Source organism: Arvicanthis niloticus, unplaced genomic scaffold (genome assembly GCF_011762505.2).
Source record: "Arvicanthis niloticus isolate mArvNil1 unplaced genomic scaffold, mArvNil1.pat.X pat_scaffold_299_arrow_ctg1, whole genome shotgun sequence".
NCBI lineage: Eukaryota > Metazoa > Chordata > Mammalia > Rodentia > Muridae > Arvicanthis > Arvicanthis niloticus.
Window position 1 is genome coordinate 27588 of NW_023045957.1, and position 14391 is coordinate 41978.

The window sequence follows — 14391 nt, forward strand, 5'->3', positions numbered from 1 at the left end:
TTACCTTAATATTGATTATGATATCAGGTTGCAATTCTAAATTTTTAACAAATTCTATTTGCTTCAAAGAGGTCATGCTATCTTGTGAGAGTGACGGCATTTCAGTGATGATGTAGCCTGTAAAATATAAGTTAACAATTTGTAATATCGTTATGTGAGGGCATGACTTTATTATAGCGATTCTATAAAATACTTTATAAAATACTATGTAGCTACTAATGAGTGTGATTCACAAAATTATGCCACAAATTTTAAGTCAATTAGTTAATAGTTATTACTACATGAAGTGTAGCTATGAATAATGTTTTCTGATTAAAAAAAAATTCTCAAGCTAAGAGGAAATATCTTTAAAAATTCTAAGCCAGAGAAGATGGCTCAGGAGGTAAGGGTATTTGTCACAAGACCAATGACCTGAGTTCAATTCCCCAGGATTCACTTACTAAAGGGAGAGAACCAACTCCCTCACTTTTCCTCCTACTTCCATATGTATGGCATAGCATGTGTGTGCCCCTCCCTACCCACAATAATACATGTTCTAGATTCTTTAAAAACCTAAGTTGGCTTTAGATGAGACGGTTATACAGAGAAACTGCATGCTAATATTTCTTTTAACTCAGGTTAGAAACAGTCTTACGACCTTTTATGTGACTTATTATTCCCATCCTTAAATTAGAACCAAATAACATAGTAAAACACATGCATGTGCTCCCTATGTAAACTATGGAGAGTGATGAAACATCCAGGTACCTGCTGTACAGGTAACGACTGGAATACAGTAAGATTTGGAGTACAGACTGCATAAGATTTGGGCTTAGAGCATCTATTGGCTTGCATCCCACTCAGAAGCCTAAGTTTTCTCCTTAAATGTGTCTTGGGTACCACTGTCATATTGATTTCCTTAATACATTTTAAAATTATGTCACTTGGTTACCCAAGAAACATTTCTCTTATTAATGAAATAAGACCCAATTCCTCAGCTAGAGACTAAAGGCCTCTGTTTTCATTAGGGCTCTGTTGCTGTAAAGAGACACCATGACCATGGTAACTCTTAGATGGGAAAATATTTTATTGGGGAAGGCTTAGAGTTCAGATATTAGTATGTCATCGTCACGGTGGGAAACATGGCGGCATCCAGGCAGACATGGTTCTGGAGGAGCTGAGGACTTCACAGGCAGCAGCAGGAGACTGCCACACTAAGCCTAGCTTGAACATAGTCTGCTCCCACAGTGACTCACTTCCTCGAACAAGGCCACACCTCCTAATAGTGCCACTCCCTGTGGGCCATGCATTCAAACACAGGAGTCTATGGGGCCATACCTGTTCAAATCATCACAGACTTCAATATATTTCTCTGCTATTTTTATCCTTCCTGCTTTGAGGAACAATTGCAAACTATGTTTCAGTCTTTAGAATTTAGCAAAAAAAAAAAAAAAATTGTAAGAAGTGCATACAGTGAGCTAGCTACCTCAAATGATATTATCTGGTGCTGTATTCCCCGATTTGCTTTGATACAGTTTGTTTTTTTCTGTACCATATTTTATTTTTAATCTCTATATTCTGATGTAGCTTTTTAGATTTTGGTCCTGAGAACTGACCCAGGGCCTTGAATAAGCTAGGCAAGTGTTCTACCACCAATTACATCTGCAACCCCAACTCCCAACAGTCTTCACAGTTACAGTTTTCCCTTAACCCTTTTCGGGAATCTTCCTTCTTTCACTCAATAAATCTATTTCAGGCGATGTCTTTTTCCCAAGGGCACGGTAATGCTTCTTCCCTGTTTTTTGCAAATATCTTAGAGTGTTGGTCTTTGCTTCTTAGTTGCCCTAGCTTCTGTTGTCTTGTCTGAAAGAATTAGAGAAAGCAAGGCCCTTGCTCAGAATCCTTTTGTGTATGTGTGTAACCAGAGAGCAGGCTAGGCGACAGCTCTGGGGAAGCTGCTTCAGCTTGCGGAGACTGACTGCCTACTGACTAGGGCGACAGGAGAGCAGTGGATAGAAACTAGAGGCGTCTCATCTAGGGCCATGGCATCGTGTAGTAGAGCGCTAAACAACACTGGGTGGTTTTTTTTTTTTTTTTTTTTTTTAAGTAACTGTGGACATTAGAGGATTAAGCCCAAAAGACAGACCTTGAATCTACCTGGAACGCTCAGCTCAGTAGGGGCTGTGGGAACAGGGGAAGGCACGCGTGCGCGCTCGTGCGTACATACCGAAGTGAGCAACTTCGGGAGACTTGATCTTCTCCAGGATCAACTTCGTGACCAGCTCGTCTGGGACGCTGTGACCGCTCACCAGCAGTGACTGCAGCTAGAACAAGCACAGATGTTAGTTACAGTAACTATCTGGGATTCACAATTTTGGGGTAATCGTAGTAACTTTGAAATGTAGATTTGCTCACCATAGCTCCGGTTTCATTCTCAGCCGCAACGTGCTCTTCCAAAACCGATAAAGCTAAAACACGAGTTCAAAATATGAGTGCAACCTGATACTTGGATTGCTGAAGTAAGAAACATTTTCTGAATGTTCGGTAACTGGTAAGCAAAGATTAATGTGGGGGTGTCACCTGGGAATTTGCTAAGCGTATTTATGCATGTCACAACATTTAAGGTTGGTCAAAGCAGGCAACGGACTGTTCTGCAGAGAGCTTGTGTTGGCCACTCCACCACCTCTGCAATCTTAGTGGAGTGACTCCCTAACCCCCATCGTGCCTTGCATGAGTGCTCCGTGGGAAGCAGCAGACATGGGGAGGAGGAAAGGGGTGGTTGTTGGTGGTGACAGTTGTAAATTGTCTTGCATCACACAAAAGTATACAGCAGTACTCTCAGCCTGGATCCTTCCATGTTTTAGTCAAAGGAAGAACCCTGCTGGGAGGAGAGATGGCTCAGTGGTTAAGAGCACTGCCTCTTCTTCAAGAGGTCCTGAGTTCAGTTCCCAGCAACCACATCGTGGTTCACAATCACCTATTTGACTTGCTCCCACTTCTGGCATGCAGAAGTATATGCATGTCAGCGCACTCATAGAATATACATAGATGAATACATTTCAGTAACAACAGAGGAACCCGAGAATTCCAGGGAATGTGCCATTCTCTGATGGAAGAGCGTCCAGTGGAATGGTGGGACACCATTCTTTAAGACTTCCTAAACATAAACTTTTTAATAAAAAAAAATAATAAAAAAGGCTAGAGAGGTGGCCCAGTGGTTGCTCTTGTAGAGGACCCACATGGTGGCTCAGAGCCATCCGTAACTCCGGCTCCAGAGGGTCCTAGCCCTCTTCTGGCCTCCTCAGGCACAAGCACACAAGTGGTACACATACTTCGTCATGTTTCCTTCTTCATTCATCTGTCCACCTGATGAATACTAACTTTCTAATATCACCAACCCAGCCATATTTATTAAACGTGTTTGGCTCTGCTTTTCCTCTAAACCTCTACGGGCCACCTCTACCGCCGTGGTTTTTTTTTTTTTTTTTATTATTATTAAAAAGTTATCTTTAGGAAGTCTTAAAGAATGGCTCCCGCCATCCCACTGGGCTCTCTTTCATCAGGCGAAACACCCGCACATATAAAATAGAAATAAATCTTTTCCTGAAAAGGGGAGCATTTCAGAGTTCTCGGTGAGTGTGCTCCAAGTTACCAGACTGTTCTTCACATACATACAAGCAACACATACATGCATACATACAACATACATACAAAAACAGGGGCATCTCAGTTACACTGATGGTATACAAAACGCTCATTTCACAACATCCTCACCAACAATGACTACAGTTATTTCAGTGAGGTTAGTACTTCACCAACTTGGTAGGCAAATACGAATCAGTGTCGATTATTTTTAATAATATGAGATTATTTTTTTCTTTTCTTATATTGCTTATATTTGGTTCTATTTTATGAGTGCTGTATGTGTATGTGTGTGCACTGTGTGTATGTATGTATGTATATATGTATGTACGTGTGCACACACGTGTATATTTGAGCACATGGAATGTGGAAGCTAGAGATCGGTCTCAGGTCGTAGTCACCGGGATCCACCCACCTTGTAGGCGGGGCCTTCGGCTCTCCAGCCAATTAGGCGAGGCTAGCTGGTCAGTGAGCTCTAAGGATCCTCCTGCCTCTGCCTACCCAGCACAGGATCATAAGCATGTGCCACCACACCTGGCTTGGGGTGTGCATGGATGCTGGGATTGGAACTCAGATCCCCACACTTGTGTGCTCGTGTGACAAGCACACTACTGACCGAGCCATCTCCTCACTGCCTTCTATGACGAGTTTCCTATTTATTCTTTCCTTATTTTTCTATTAGGAAATAAATAGTTTTTTTATAAATAAATAAATAAATAAAGGACGTGTGTGTGTGTGTCTGTGTGTGAGGTGTGTGTGTGTCTGTGTGTGTGGTATGTGTATATGTCTTCTGTGTCTGTGTATGGTGTGTCTGTGTGTGTGGTGTGTGTGTGTCTGTGGGGGGGTCTATGTGTGTCTGGGTGTGATGTGTGTATGTGTGTGTCTGTGTATGTGGTATGTGTTTCTGTGTGTGTGTGTGCGCACACATTCACATGAGTCTGCTGTCTTACATGTTGTAGAAAATGTAAGGAAATCTGTAAGTTAAAAATACACCTTTTTAAATAAAAGTACTAAAGTCTTGGGAAATGCTCTGCAGAAAAGCTTCAGTTTTTTCTCTTTCCCTTTAGTTCTTTAAGAAGATGCTCTCACACACACTTAGAAAATTCCTGATGGAAATAGAGGTTTAGAGGAACAGCAGAGCCAAACACATTTAATAAACATGGCTGGGTTGGTGCTACTGGCAAGTTAGTATTCATCAGATGTATGAAGAAGGAAACATGAGAAAATGTAAATTATAGAGTCTCAGATGGGTGTTCATCATACATTCATCATGCAGTTTTATTTTATATGAGTCTTTAAAATTATTCATAATAAAATATTGAGAAAAAAATTAAGTTTACCTTCAACACGAATACATTTCCATGCTTGTGCTATGTTACGGGCTAATGTTGTCTTCCCAGACCCCTTTAAAAGAGAAATGCTATTTAAAATACAGCAAAATGTTTATTCCATGGTTAAGCAAAGGCACCAACTTAAGGAATTCCACTGATGCTTATTATTATATAAATATTTACCTATAAAATGAAGAGAGCCCTATATATTTAAAACTTTATTTTCTCCACTAATTCTTATATATTTCTACATATCCTGAAAGCACATTATCATTTAAGGAAATTAGAATAGTATACTTGAAATTAGGAAGCTATGCCATCAGTATATTGCAAAGATTTATAATCTTAATTATAAGCCATTATAAAATATGTCAATTTTGTCATTTTATTTTCTTTCTAGAAGAAAACAGAAATTTTGGTGACTTCCATTTGATAATTTTCTTCCTTTCCTCTTCTTTTTGCAGTACTGAAGTTTGACATATTGTGCCTATATAGGTGAGAACCTTCCATTGAGCAATACCATGGAGCCTCGCGTTTAGTCCTTATTCTGAGATGGGAGACTCAGTAAGCTTCCCAGGCTGGCCCTGAACTCACGAAGCAGCCAGAGCAAGCTTTAAGGTTCTGACCCTCCTGCCTCAGCCTCCTAAGCTGCTGTGATGGTAGCCTCAGCTCATTCAGCAAAGGTCAAGAGCAGGTAAAAATCTTGTAACTGAGGCCTTTGAAGAATATCATATTTCAAAGCTAAAAAGCCGTTCCCATGAAGTAATGTTTGCATCTGGCTGACATCAGTGGTGACCTCTTTAGAAACATAATGAAAACTGTTGGAAATACTTCTTGGTACCTACCCTATGGTTCTTATCAGAAATTAAGCTAAAGGTGAGATCTCTACTAGCTGCTGCTGTTCTGGAAGTTTCCCTAACTGAACAGTCCTGTCCTCTAAGCCAAACTCACATGGGGATCCTTCCTACAGCTGCCTAGAAGCCAACAATCTTACCACAGCTTCTTCCGGCTTCTTCCCATTGTGTGAAGATGACAGTTGATTCTCTAATATACTGCATGCCCACTGGCCCTGCCCCCAGCACTTCCCGTGGTAAAACATTCCTGCTTATACATCCAGAGAGCCTCATGACAAGTTCCTAAGCAAACCTTGCATCCAAATAAAATCTGAGATAACCGTGGACCTCAAACCAGCAACAATCACATGGTACAGAGTTTCGATAAGTTATTTTTGTATAATATTAAAACAAATGTTAATACAGTTGAGGTTCCTTTGCTAGTGTACAGCCTGAGAGACAGCTATGAACTCAAATCCAGTATTACATCAGAGTTGAAGTAATATTATGAAACTCTATCAGACACTAAAAAAAAAATAAAACCCACGTTGTGGATTCTATCCTTGTATGCTAACACAAGATTGAGATTTTTTTTTTAAAATAAAGAAAAAAAGTCAAATGTTAGGAGAGATAACTTACAGGTTTTCCAAATATAACAAAGCAAGCCGGTTTGGACAGCAGACAGTTCCTGTCAGTTTCATCTTCATTAAAGATGTCTGCAAATGGATGTTCTTCTGTCTTTTTTTCAGAAGCCATAATTCAAAATACTACACTAGAAAAGGCAAAGCAGAAGGCTCACAGTGTTGGAGCAGAAGCGTGGGGAAGAACCCCATGAATTTACTTAGCTCGGGAGCCGCCTCGGATCACCAAATGTTTGCGAGGTTATATGCTGTGTCATGGAGATCCTGCGGCTGTGGACCTGCAGGCCCAGCCCCTGACATGCTCCAGAGTTCACAGATGTTGGGATTGACCAACTCAATGCCCTGGATCTGGGCTTGGGTGGTAGCTGAGTTGGTCAGCCTGCCGGCTCTCCTGCCAGGACCCCTGGACATGGAAACCCTGAGGTAATAAACATTTTAAGATATTAAATTTGTAGCAATCTGTTCTGGCAGCTTAGAAAACCAATTCCATTCCCAAAGCATACACCTGTGAAGAGCTAGTGAACAAACAGGTGAGCGAGCTGGTTATCCAGTGGATGCCAGCCAGTCTTTCCTGGCTCCTCTTAGTCCTATGGGTTCCTAAATGGAAACACTCTAGTGGCAGGGATGAAGTGGCCGAGCTATGCGGTGATTTAGTACGGTTCCTTCACACTAGCGGCTACAACCGATATTCTACATCTCCACCACAGGAGAGATGAGGCGAAGACTTTAGTATGATACAATCTCTTGAGGAGCCAGAACTCTCATCATGGACAGACTGTTTTTACAGGATGCTTTCCCACTGTGAGGGACAAGTGACATGGGGGGTGGGGGAAGGTGAGCATGCCTTCCCTATCTGTAGTCTGTTGGTTAGCACAGCTAACTAACGGTTCTCTCATTTATCACCGCAAAGCTCATAAAACATTACATCAAATCAAAGGGTCTGCTTTCCAGTAAAGAGTGTAAGACGTGTGTAAATGTGAGACCTACTTTCTCTACCACACACATCCCCGCTCGCCTAGAAGTTGCTGGCGTGTTAAACTGACATCTCCAAGGTACTGGTAGGACCCTTTATAGTATTCTGTGGGATAGAGACAGCCAGTGTACTTCAAACCTGGGACTACGCTTTGAGCCAAGAAACAGGGGAAATGGCTCTTATCCCCACCAGCCTGTGATTGACCTGGCCAATTCTGATTGACTTGGGCAATTTCTCACAATGTTAGGCTCTGGTGGTCATAGACTGGATTCGTTTGCTGAGAGAGATGGTTGCATCAGAGATCTCAGTCAAGGTTTCACAAAACTAAAACAATTACTACCAAGTGGTCACTTTGGGCTCCACAAGCCTATGGAGGAAGGAATTGTACTGGCAGGGGAGGAAGGCTTGGTACCATATAGTTGGGATTAGAAAGGTAATCTTAAACTCTGGATTCTCTGGGACACGTATTCATGCTATGACACGGGAATGAAGCAGCACAAGCAACTCAGACTCACATTAGTCCTGGCCAAGAGTAAGGAAAGCCTAGAAATGTTAGAGGCGGAGCCGAGTTAACCTGGGCGGGGTTAACTGCAGCAGTGACTTCTGCAGCTGACCTCACTAAGTTCCCCAGTTACCATCTTCAAGCATTGGTGATGGGCTGGTGTGACCTCGGTGTCGGGCAGTGGGGATGAGTGGTTCACGGGGTGGAATGCAGCAGGTTTCTCCTCATGCATGTGTCGTGTAACTCTTCTAGGTTACTACTGGACTTTTGGATACCAGGATGTGGCACTTCCTCCAGCTGCCTCTCTGAGCACAGGCAAACTGGAAGTTCCAAGACATCACGCTCTGCCATAGCAGGCTTCAACCAGTAATACATGGGAGTTGTGAGTAAACACAACACTCCTTTGTCTTCTGGAAAGGGATGGTTCCAAGATACGTACTCCTCATTCTCTAGTGAACTTAGTGACATAGAAGCTTGCTTGACAATATTCAATATTCCCCTTTGTCAAGTGTCCCCCACCCCCACCCCCAGCTTCTGTCTCCAGGATTAGCCTTATAGAAACAACTTGGCGATTTTGTTTGTCATCAGTCCTGCTCCAGGGTGATGTAAACTAACAAAGTTCTCAAAGGGAAGTGCTTCATTGTAGTATAAAATGGTAATTGAAAACAATATTTGAAAATCAGATTACATTATTTTTAAAAAGTGACTTTCCTAAATCAAAACGCTCTGCAAATGCTTAGCTTATATTAGGAAGAGCTGATTTCCGGTATGAAACGGAAAAGTTAAAAGGTGCCATTCAACATGGGGATATGTGGATCTCTGGGGCTTTGCTGGCTGTGGAATCACACCGAGCGTTATTAACCTCTGGTTTACACATCCATGCGTGCGCGTGTGCACGCGTGCACACACACACACACACACACACACACACACACACACACACCAGCCTAAAATGTCAGAACTGAGACTCTTGCCACCCTTCTAGTTTCTTAATAAAAAAAGATGTATCAAACTGAAACAAAACCATAGATACTCATACCTTAGAAACCTTGTAACGTCCTAACTTTGAATCTACAGCAAACTTTAATATCTTTTTTAGCTGTGTGTTTGAGTTTTTAAAGTTTTATTATCTTTTCAGCACGAGAACCCTCTAGCGGGTGAATTCTGTAATATAGAGGGGTCTCTGTGAAACCTCGCACTTCCGGCCTGTGCTAGTTTAGACACAGCTATGCTACCCTCTGGTGCAGGTGTTTAGTCTTAGCTGAAAGGAGAACTGGTTTGTGAAAAGTCGATTTAGGAAGAGATCGTGGTTTAGCTTTGCAAGAAAAACAACTGGTATGGGGTCCCCGCCGGAAGTGTACGTCCCTGCAACTGATAACAAAATACACCCAGAAGGTGGACAATGGCCCTCCTGCCTCTGCTTACCTGGTCCTTGTGGACCGGGGATGCGACAGCAGCTACCTCCTGAGGTTCTAGGTATCTGTTAGGCGGTTGCCTTGGAAACCTGTGGGAGGCGTGCAGAGCCTCTTGGAGGGCGGGGCCTCGGGAGGTGGCTCTTTAATTCGGAGTGAATTCTTAAACTTGTGCTTAAATGTAGTCATAATTATAAAACACCTTTCCCACAGTGTAGAGTGGGAACAGAGCGAGTGCATATATTGCCTACTTATGGTCAGACAGCAAAAGGGAAAACCTTACCTTAACTAGAACCGACTCTAGCAGCAGCGCGCTCCCCCTACACAGCACGGTCCCTTTTAGAATTCAGACCGTTAGCCTCACACATGAAACGTGCAAATGCCAAAGGCGCCACGTTTAAGTAATTAAGAAAGATTTGTGGGCCATACAGCCACAATATGAACTTTATTGACTCTCGTGGGGATAAAATAGGCGACAAAAGAGGAGAAAATCACAGGCATCCAGGAGACAGGTTTCAGGAAAATAAAGAGTGGATAGGAAGAAACAGACCAATTACAACACGGAGATGCCGCTTCAAAAGGAGAACCCATTCACCCGATCCCTTTTCTTTAAAGATCAACATAAACCATTTTTTTTTTGCCTGCCCTTAAGAAACATGGCACCCTTAGCGTCCGCCCTCAGCGACACCGTGATCCTGGAGCCCCGCCCCTCACGCCTGGGCGGGACTTGTTGGGAGGCGGGGCTCGGTAATCCGGAAGCACCCAGCGCTGAATCTTTAGTGTTACGAGGTTGTTTTTGTCAGCTGTATCTGGTGTGCCGGTGGATCTGCGGAGTCTCTCTGTCTCCAGGGACCACCTCGCAGCTGTCACGACCTGAACCGCGGCCTGGTGCCCTGTGGTGGGGCCGCCATTGGCTGGAGCCATGCCCACGGCCGCTGCCCCCATCATCAGCTCGGTCCAGAAGCTGGTGCTATATGAGACCAGAGCTGTGAGTATCTGCAGCGTCGGGACGGGGCGGGAGGACAGCGCTGCGGGGGTCGGGGACCCTGTGGGTCCTGGGGAAGAAGCAGCACGCTCTCCTCCCAGCTCCGCTGCAAGCTCGTCCGCTAGGGCCATGCAGTCAGGCACGAGTGGGTTTGCACGTCTGCCTTGCTTAGGAACATGTGGCTGACTGGAAGATGTGCTTGCAAACAGGTGCTTGTGGCACTCAGGAACTGCACACAGCTTCTGAATGAGTTTCTCTTTTCTGCTTTCCCCATAATCTTGAAGTTCTTGAATCCACTTCTTATAGTAAAGTCAGGGGTATGAAAAAAAAAAAAAAACATGTGAACTTTGCCCAGGTAGCTTCTGTTTTGCGATTCCATGGTTTACTGTTACCGTGATTGGTCTCAGTCACATGCACTGTTTGTTGCAGGGATTCGAGGTCCTGTGGCCCGGACTCCTCTGTTAATAGTTCTCCCGCTTGCAGAGTGGTGCAAATAGAACGTACTATTTTCTCATTTCTGTGCTTGGGAAACAGAATTACTATAGTGTGGCTTATCTGGATCTGGCCTTCACCATGACATTAGGGTGTGTGTTTAACACTTCTCGATCACAAGCTGATGAGTAGCTCGTGTGGTATATTCAGTGAACTGTGGCTAATCTTCAATAGGAGAATACAATGGGGGAGTACCTCCCCCGGTTTCAGTCATTGCACAGTGCTAGTAGTGTCTGTCTTGTTTCATGTGTGTATAACTTCTGATTCTAAATTAGTTTGGTAAGCAGGTCCATTTGATTGGATTAAGACCAAAAGATGGAAAATAATACTCCATTATCATCACTTCTGAGAGAGCCACATAGACATACCCAGTTTTAACAATGAAACAAAACTTCCTACTTTGTGTAAAGTGTGCTGATAAATGTCTTCAGTAAGAAACTTAAGTAATTGTCACAGGAATTTTAACCCACCCGAGAAGCTGAGTGTTTTGAGGACCTGGCTGAAATGTTGTGCTCTTTATAAAACAGAATTTCTTTTTCCACAAGTTTTCGGGGACACCCATGCTGAGGGCAAAGCCTGTTAGAAATTTTATTTATTTATTTATTTATTTATTTATTTATTTATTTTGGTGTGTGTATGTGTGTGTATGTGTGTGGTGCATGTACATGTGTGTAGTGCATGTACATGTGTGTATGTGTGCCTATGTGGAGGAGTGTGGAGACCAGAGGTTGACACTAGATGTCTCTCATTAAATCTGGAGCTTCCCTATTGCTGGACTAGCTGGCCAGTGAGTGCCCCTCCCCCAGGCTCCACCTGTCTCTGTGCTGCCCTCCCAGCTCCAGGTTTGTAGATGTGTTACTGTGTGAGGCTTTCAGTAGGTCCTGGGAATCTTTCCCACAAGCCAAATTTCCAGAACAGTGTTTTATTTTGATGAAATTTAACTTAACTATTTGTGTGTATGTGTGTGTGTGTGTGTGTGTGTGAGAGAGAGAGAGAGAGAGAGAGAGAGAGAGAGAGAGAGAGAATAGGGTAGTATCAAAATCAGGATCTTCCTGTCTTGACCTCGATAGTGCTAGGTTTATAAACATGGGCCACATTTTCTGACCCTTATTCTGTGTGTGTGTTCGTTCCCAGGCCATGATGATATTTTGCTTTGTCTCATTGAAAAGATTCACAGTTTTAGCCTTTATGTTATCATGTTTTATATTAAATTCATTTATATATAGTTAGAGCTACTATTGTCATGGAACAATTATGACTAAAGAAACGTGGGAAAGAATTTATTCAGCTCACACTTCGACATCATTGTCCATCACTGAAGGAAGTCAGGACAGGAACTCAAACAGGGCAGGAACCTGGAGGCAGGAGCTGATGCAGAGGCCATGGAGGGGTGGTGCTTACTTGTTTGCTCCTCAAGGCTTTCTCAGCCTGCTTTCTTATAGAATCCAGGACCCATCAGTTCAAGGAAAACATCACCCACAACGGGCTGGGCCTTCTCCCATCTATCACTAATTAGAAAGGGTCCTACATCTGGATTTTATGGAGGCATATTCTCAGTGGAGGTTCCTTCCATTCACATGACTCTAGCTTGTGTCAAGCTGATATAAAACTAGCCAGGACAACATAATGCAGGACTATGTGACTTACCTATTGCAACAAGTTAACCCCCAAGTTAGTGGATCTAGATAGTAATTTCAGTAGACTGGGAGTCTCATCTGCTCTGCCTCAAGGTCTCAGAAGTTACAGTTGAAATGTCACCTGTGGTGCAGTCACCTGGAGGCTTAGATGTCAAGGACCAGCCTCAGCATGGAGAGGGGTTCTGAGAGAAGGGGTGTCTGGGAGCAGCAAAAGGAAGGACAAAAGAAAGTCAAATTGTGGATCCAAGTTGTGTTCTGCTTGCTACAGCTTTTCCAGTCTGCTTCTATGTTCTGCTTTCTCCCTGGAGATTTCTCTGTCTGTATTCTGCTTGCTATTCTAAGAGATCTGTCTGTCCATGTCCTGCTTGCTTGTGAGCATGTGTATGTGTGTGTGTGTGTGTGTGTGTGTGTGTGTGTGTGTGTGTGTCTATATGTCTATCTGTTTTCCAAGCAGTTCTTTTTATCCTAAATTTTCTGGATAGCTCATCTCCTGTAGAACACAAGTTCATCACAAAAGATCCAGTTAGGTGACCCTGCCCTGATATTACTGTTTCTACCACACCTGGGCCTAACCTTGCTCAGTCCTAGCCTGACCTTGAACTTGGGAATCTGCCCTCCTTTGTAGCTTTCTGACAAGTTGGCTCATAGTGTAGCTGCCTTTGTTCCTTTAGATTCTTGAAGCCCCTCATAATACAAATTGCATCATTATATTTTTGCAGAGTTGAGAAATTGTTTTCAAATTCATGTATTTAGAGCTCTTTCCACAGCCTTAAGGGCTGTCCTGAAGGTCCCAGCAGTCTACATTTTGCTGAGACTCATTTTCCTGGACTCATGCTGTCAGATCATCATGGAGTCACCTGCTGAGAGCAAGCCCCAGTGGATCCTCTTTCTTGTTCTTGATTCTTTTTGCGGCAGCAGAGTGGGAAGAGCCTCGGTGGGGGTAAGACTTGTTCTTGAGATATCTAGGGTTGCTGCATAATAAGAACATGTTTACCTGTTGTTTTAGTTACTGTTTTACTGCTGTGAACAGACACCATGACCAAGGCAACATTGTAAGGATGGCATTTAATTGGGGCTGGCTTACGGGTTCAGAGGTTCAGTCCATTATCATCAAAGCGGGAGCATGGCAGCACCCAGGCAGGCATGGTGCAGGAGGAGCTGAGAGTTCTACATCTTCATCTGAAGGCTGTTAGTGAAAGACTGGCTTCCAGGCAGCTAGGATGAAGGTCTTGAAGCCCACACCCACAGGAACACACCTACTCCAACAAGGCCATGCCTTCTAATAGTGCCACTCCCTTGACCAAGCATATACAAACCATCACACTTGTCTTAAGTCTAAGTCACTTAGCTTCAGTAGCTGACCTGCCTGTCTGAGTTCCTCTGAGGTGAGAAACTGTTTAGCACCTCATCATAAAACAGCAGGGGATAAGTGAAAAGATTTATTGCTGGTGCTCCTTTCTCTGGTCAGTCAGCCCAAAGCCTCTCTGGCTAAGCTGGTTGATTCTTTGTGAACCAGAGAGGAAGGAAAGGAAAAAAATTAAGATGCTTTAGATACAGGCAAATATGCATGGACACATATACATTCCAACATTCATACACCCACACTCTGGCTGGGCCCGACTGTCTGTCACAATCAACTCCACAAGTGTTCACACATGCTTACACATATACACACAAGTACTCACACACAAACATATGGACAGACAAACACATTTGGATAGATGGATGGATGGATGGATGGATGGTTGGGGCAAAGCTCCCCCAGCCAAACCATTTAACCAACAACTTTATTTCTTTTCTCTGGTCTTTTATACCTTCTTAGATAAAAAGTTCTTTAGAAAATTACCTCAGAGATAAAATGTTACACAAAAAGGGAGTTACAGAAGGATGTTGATATTAAGTTCAGAGCCTTGTTTCAGTCTAATATGCTCATTGTAAGTTCAAAGCAGTTTTCACATGGCCTT

At 43.3% G+C, this 14391-nt stretch overlaps 2 protein-coding genes across 2 annotated transcripts in view; one reads left to right on the forward strand and one right to left on the reverse strand.

Moving 5' to 3' along the window:
• LOC117701884 (adenylate kinase 9-like) overlaps nucleotides 1-10237 on the reverse strand; it is a gene marked incomplete at its 3' end in the record, with an annotated part of 35490 nt that extends 25253 nt beyond the window's left edge. The window contains exons 1-6 of the mRNA XM_076928176.1: nucleotides 10002-10237; nucleotides 9327-9456; nucleotides 4962-5025; nucleotides 2395-2447; nucleotides 2207-2303; nucleotides 5-117 (exon numbers count right to left, since the gene is read on the reverse strand). Coding sequence (XP_076784291.1) covers nucleotides 5-117; nucleotides 2207-2303; nucleotides 2395-2447; nucleotides 4962-5025; nucleotides 9327-9456; nucleotides 10002-10237 — 693 coding nt within the window. The remainder of the gene's footprint in view (nucleotides 1-4; nucleotides 118-2206; nucleotides 2304-2394; nucleotides 2448-4961; nucleotides 5026-9326; nucleotides 9457-10001) is intronic.
• The window catches only part of LOC117701885 (polyphosphoinositide phosphatase-like), a 50462-nt gene continuing 46122 nt past the window's right edge, over nucleotides 10052-14391 (forward strand). The window contains 1 exon segment of the mRNA XM_034493290.2: nucleotides 10052-10301. Coding sequence (XP_034349181.1) covers nucleotides 10236-10301 — 66 coding nt within the window. The 5' untranslated portion in view covers nucleotides 10052-10235.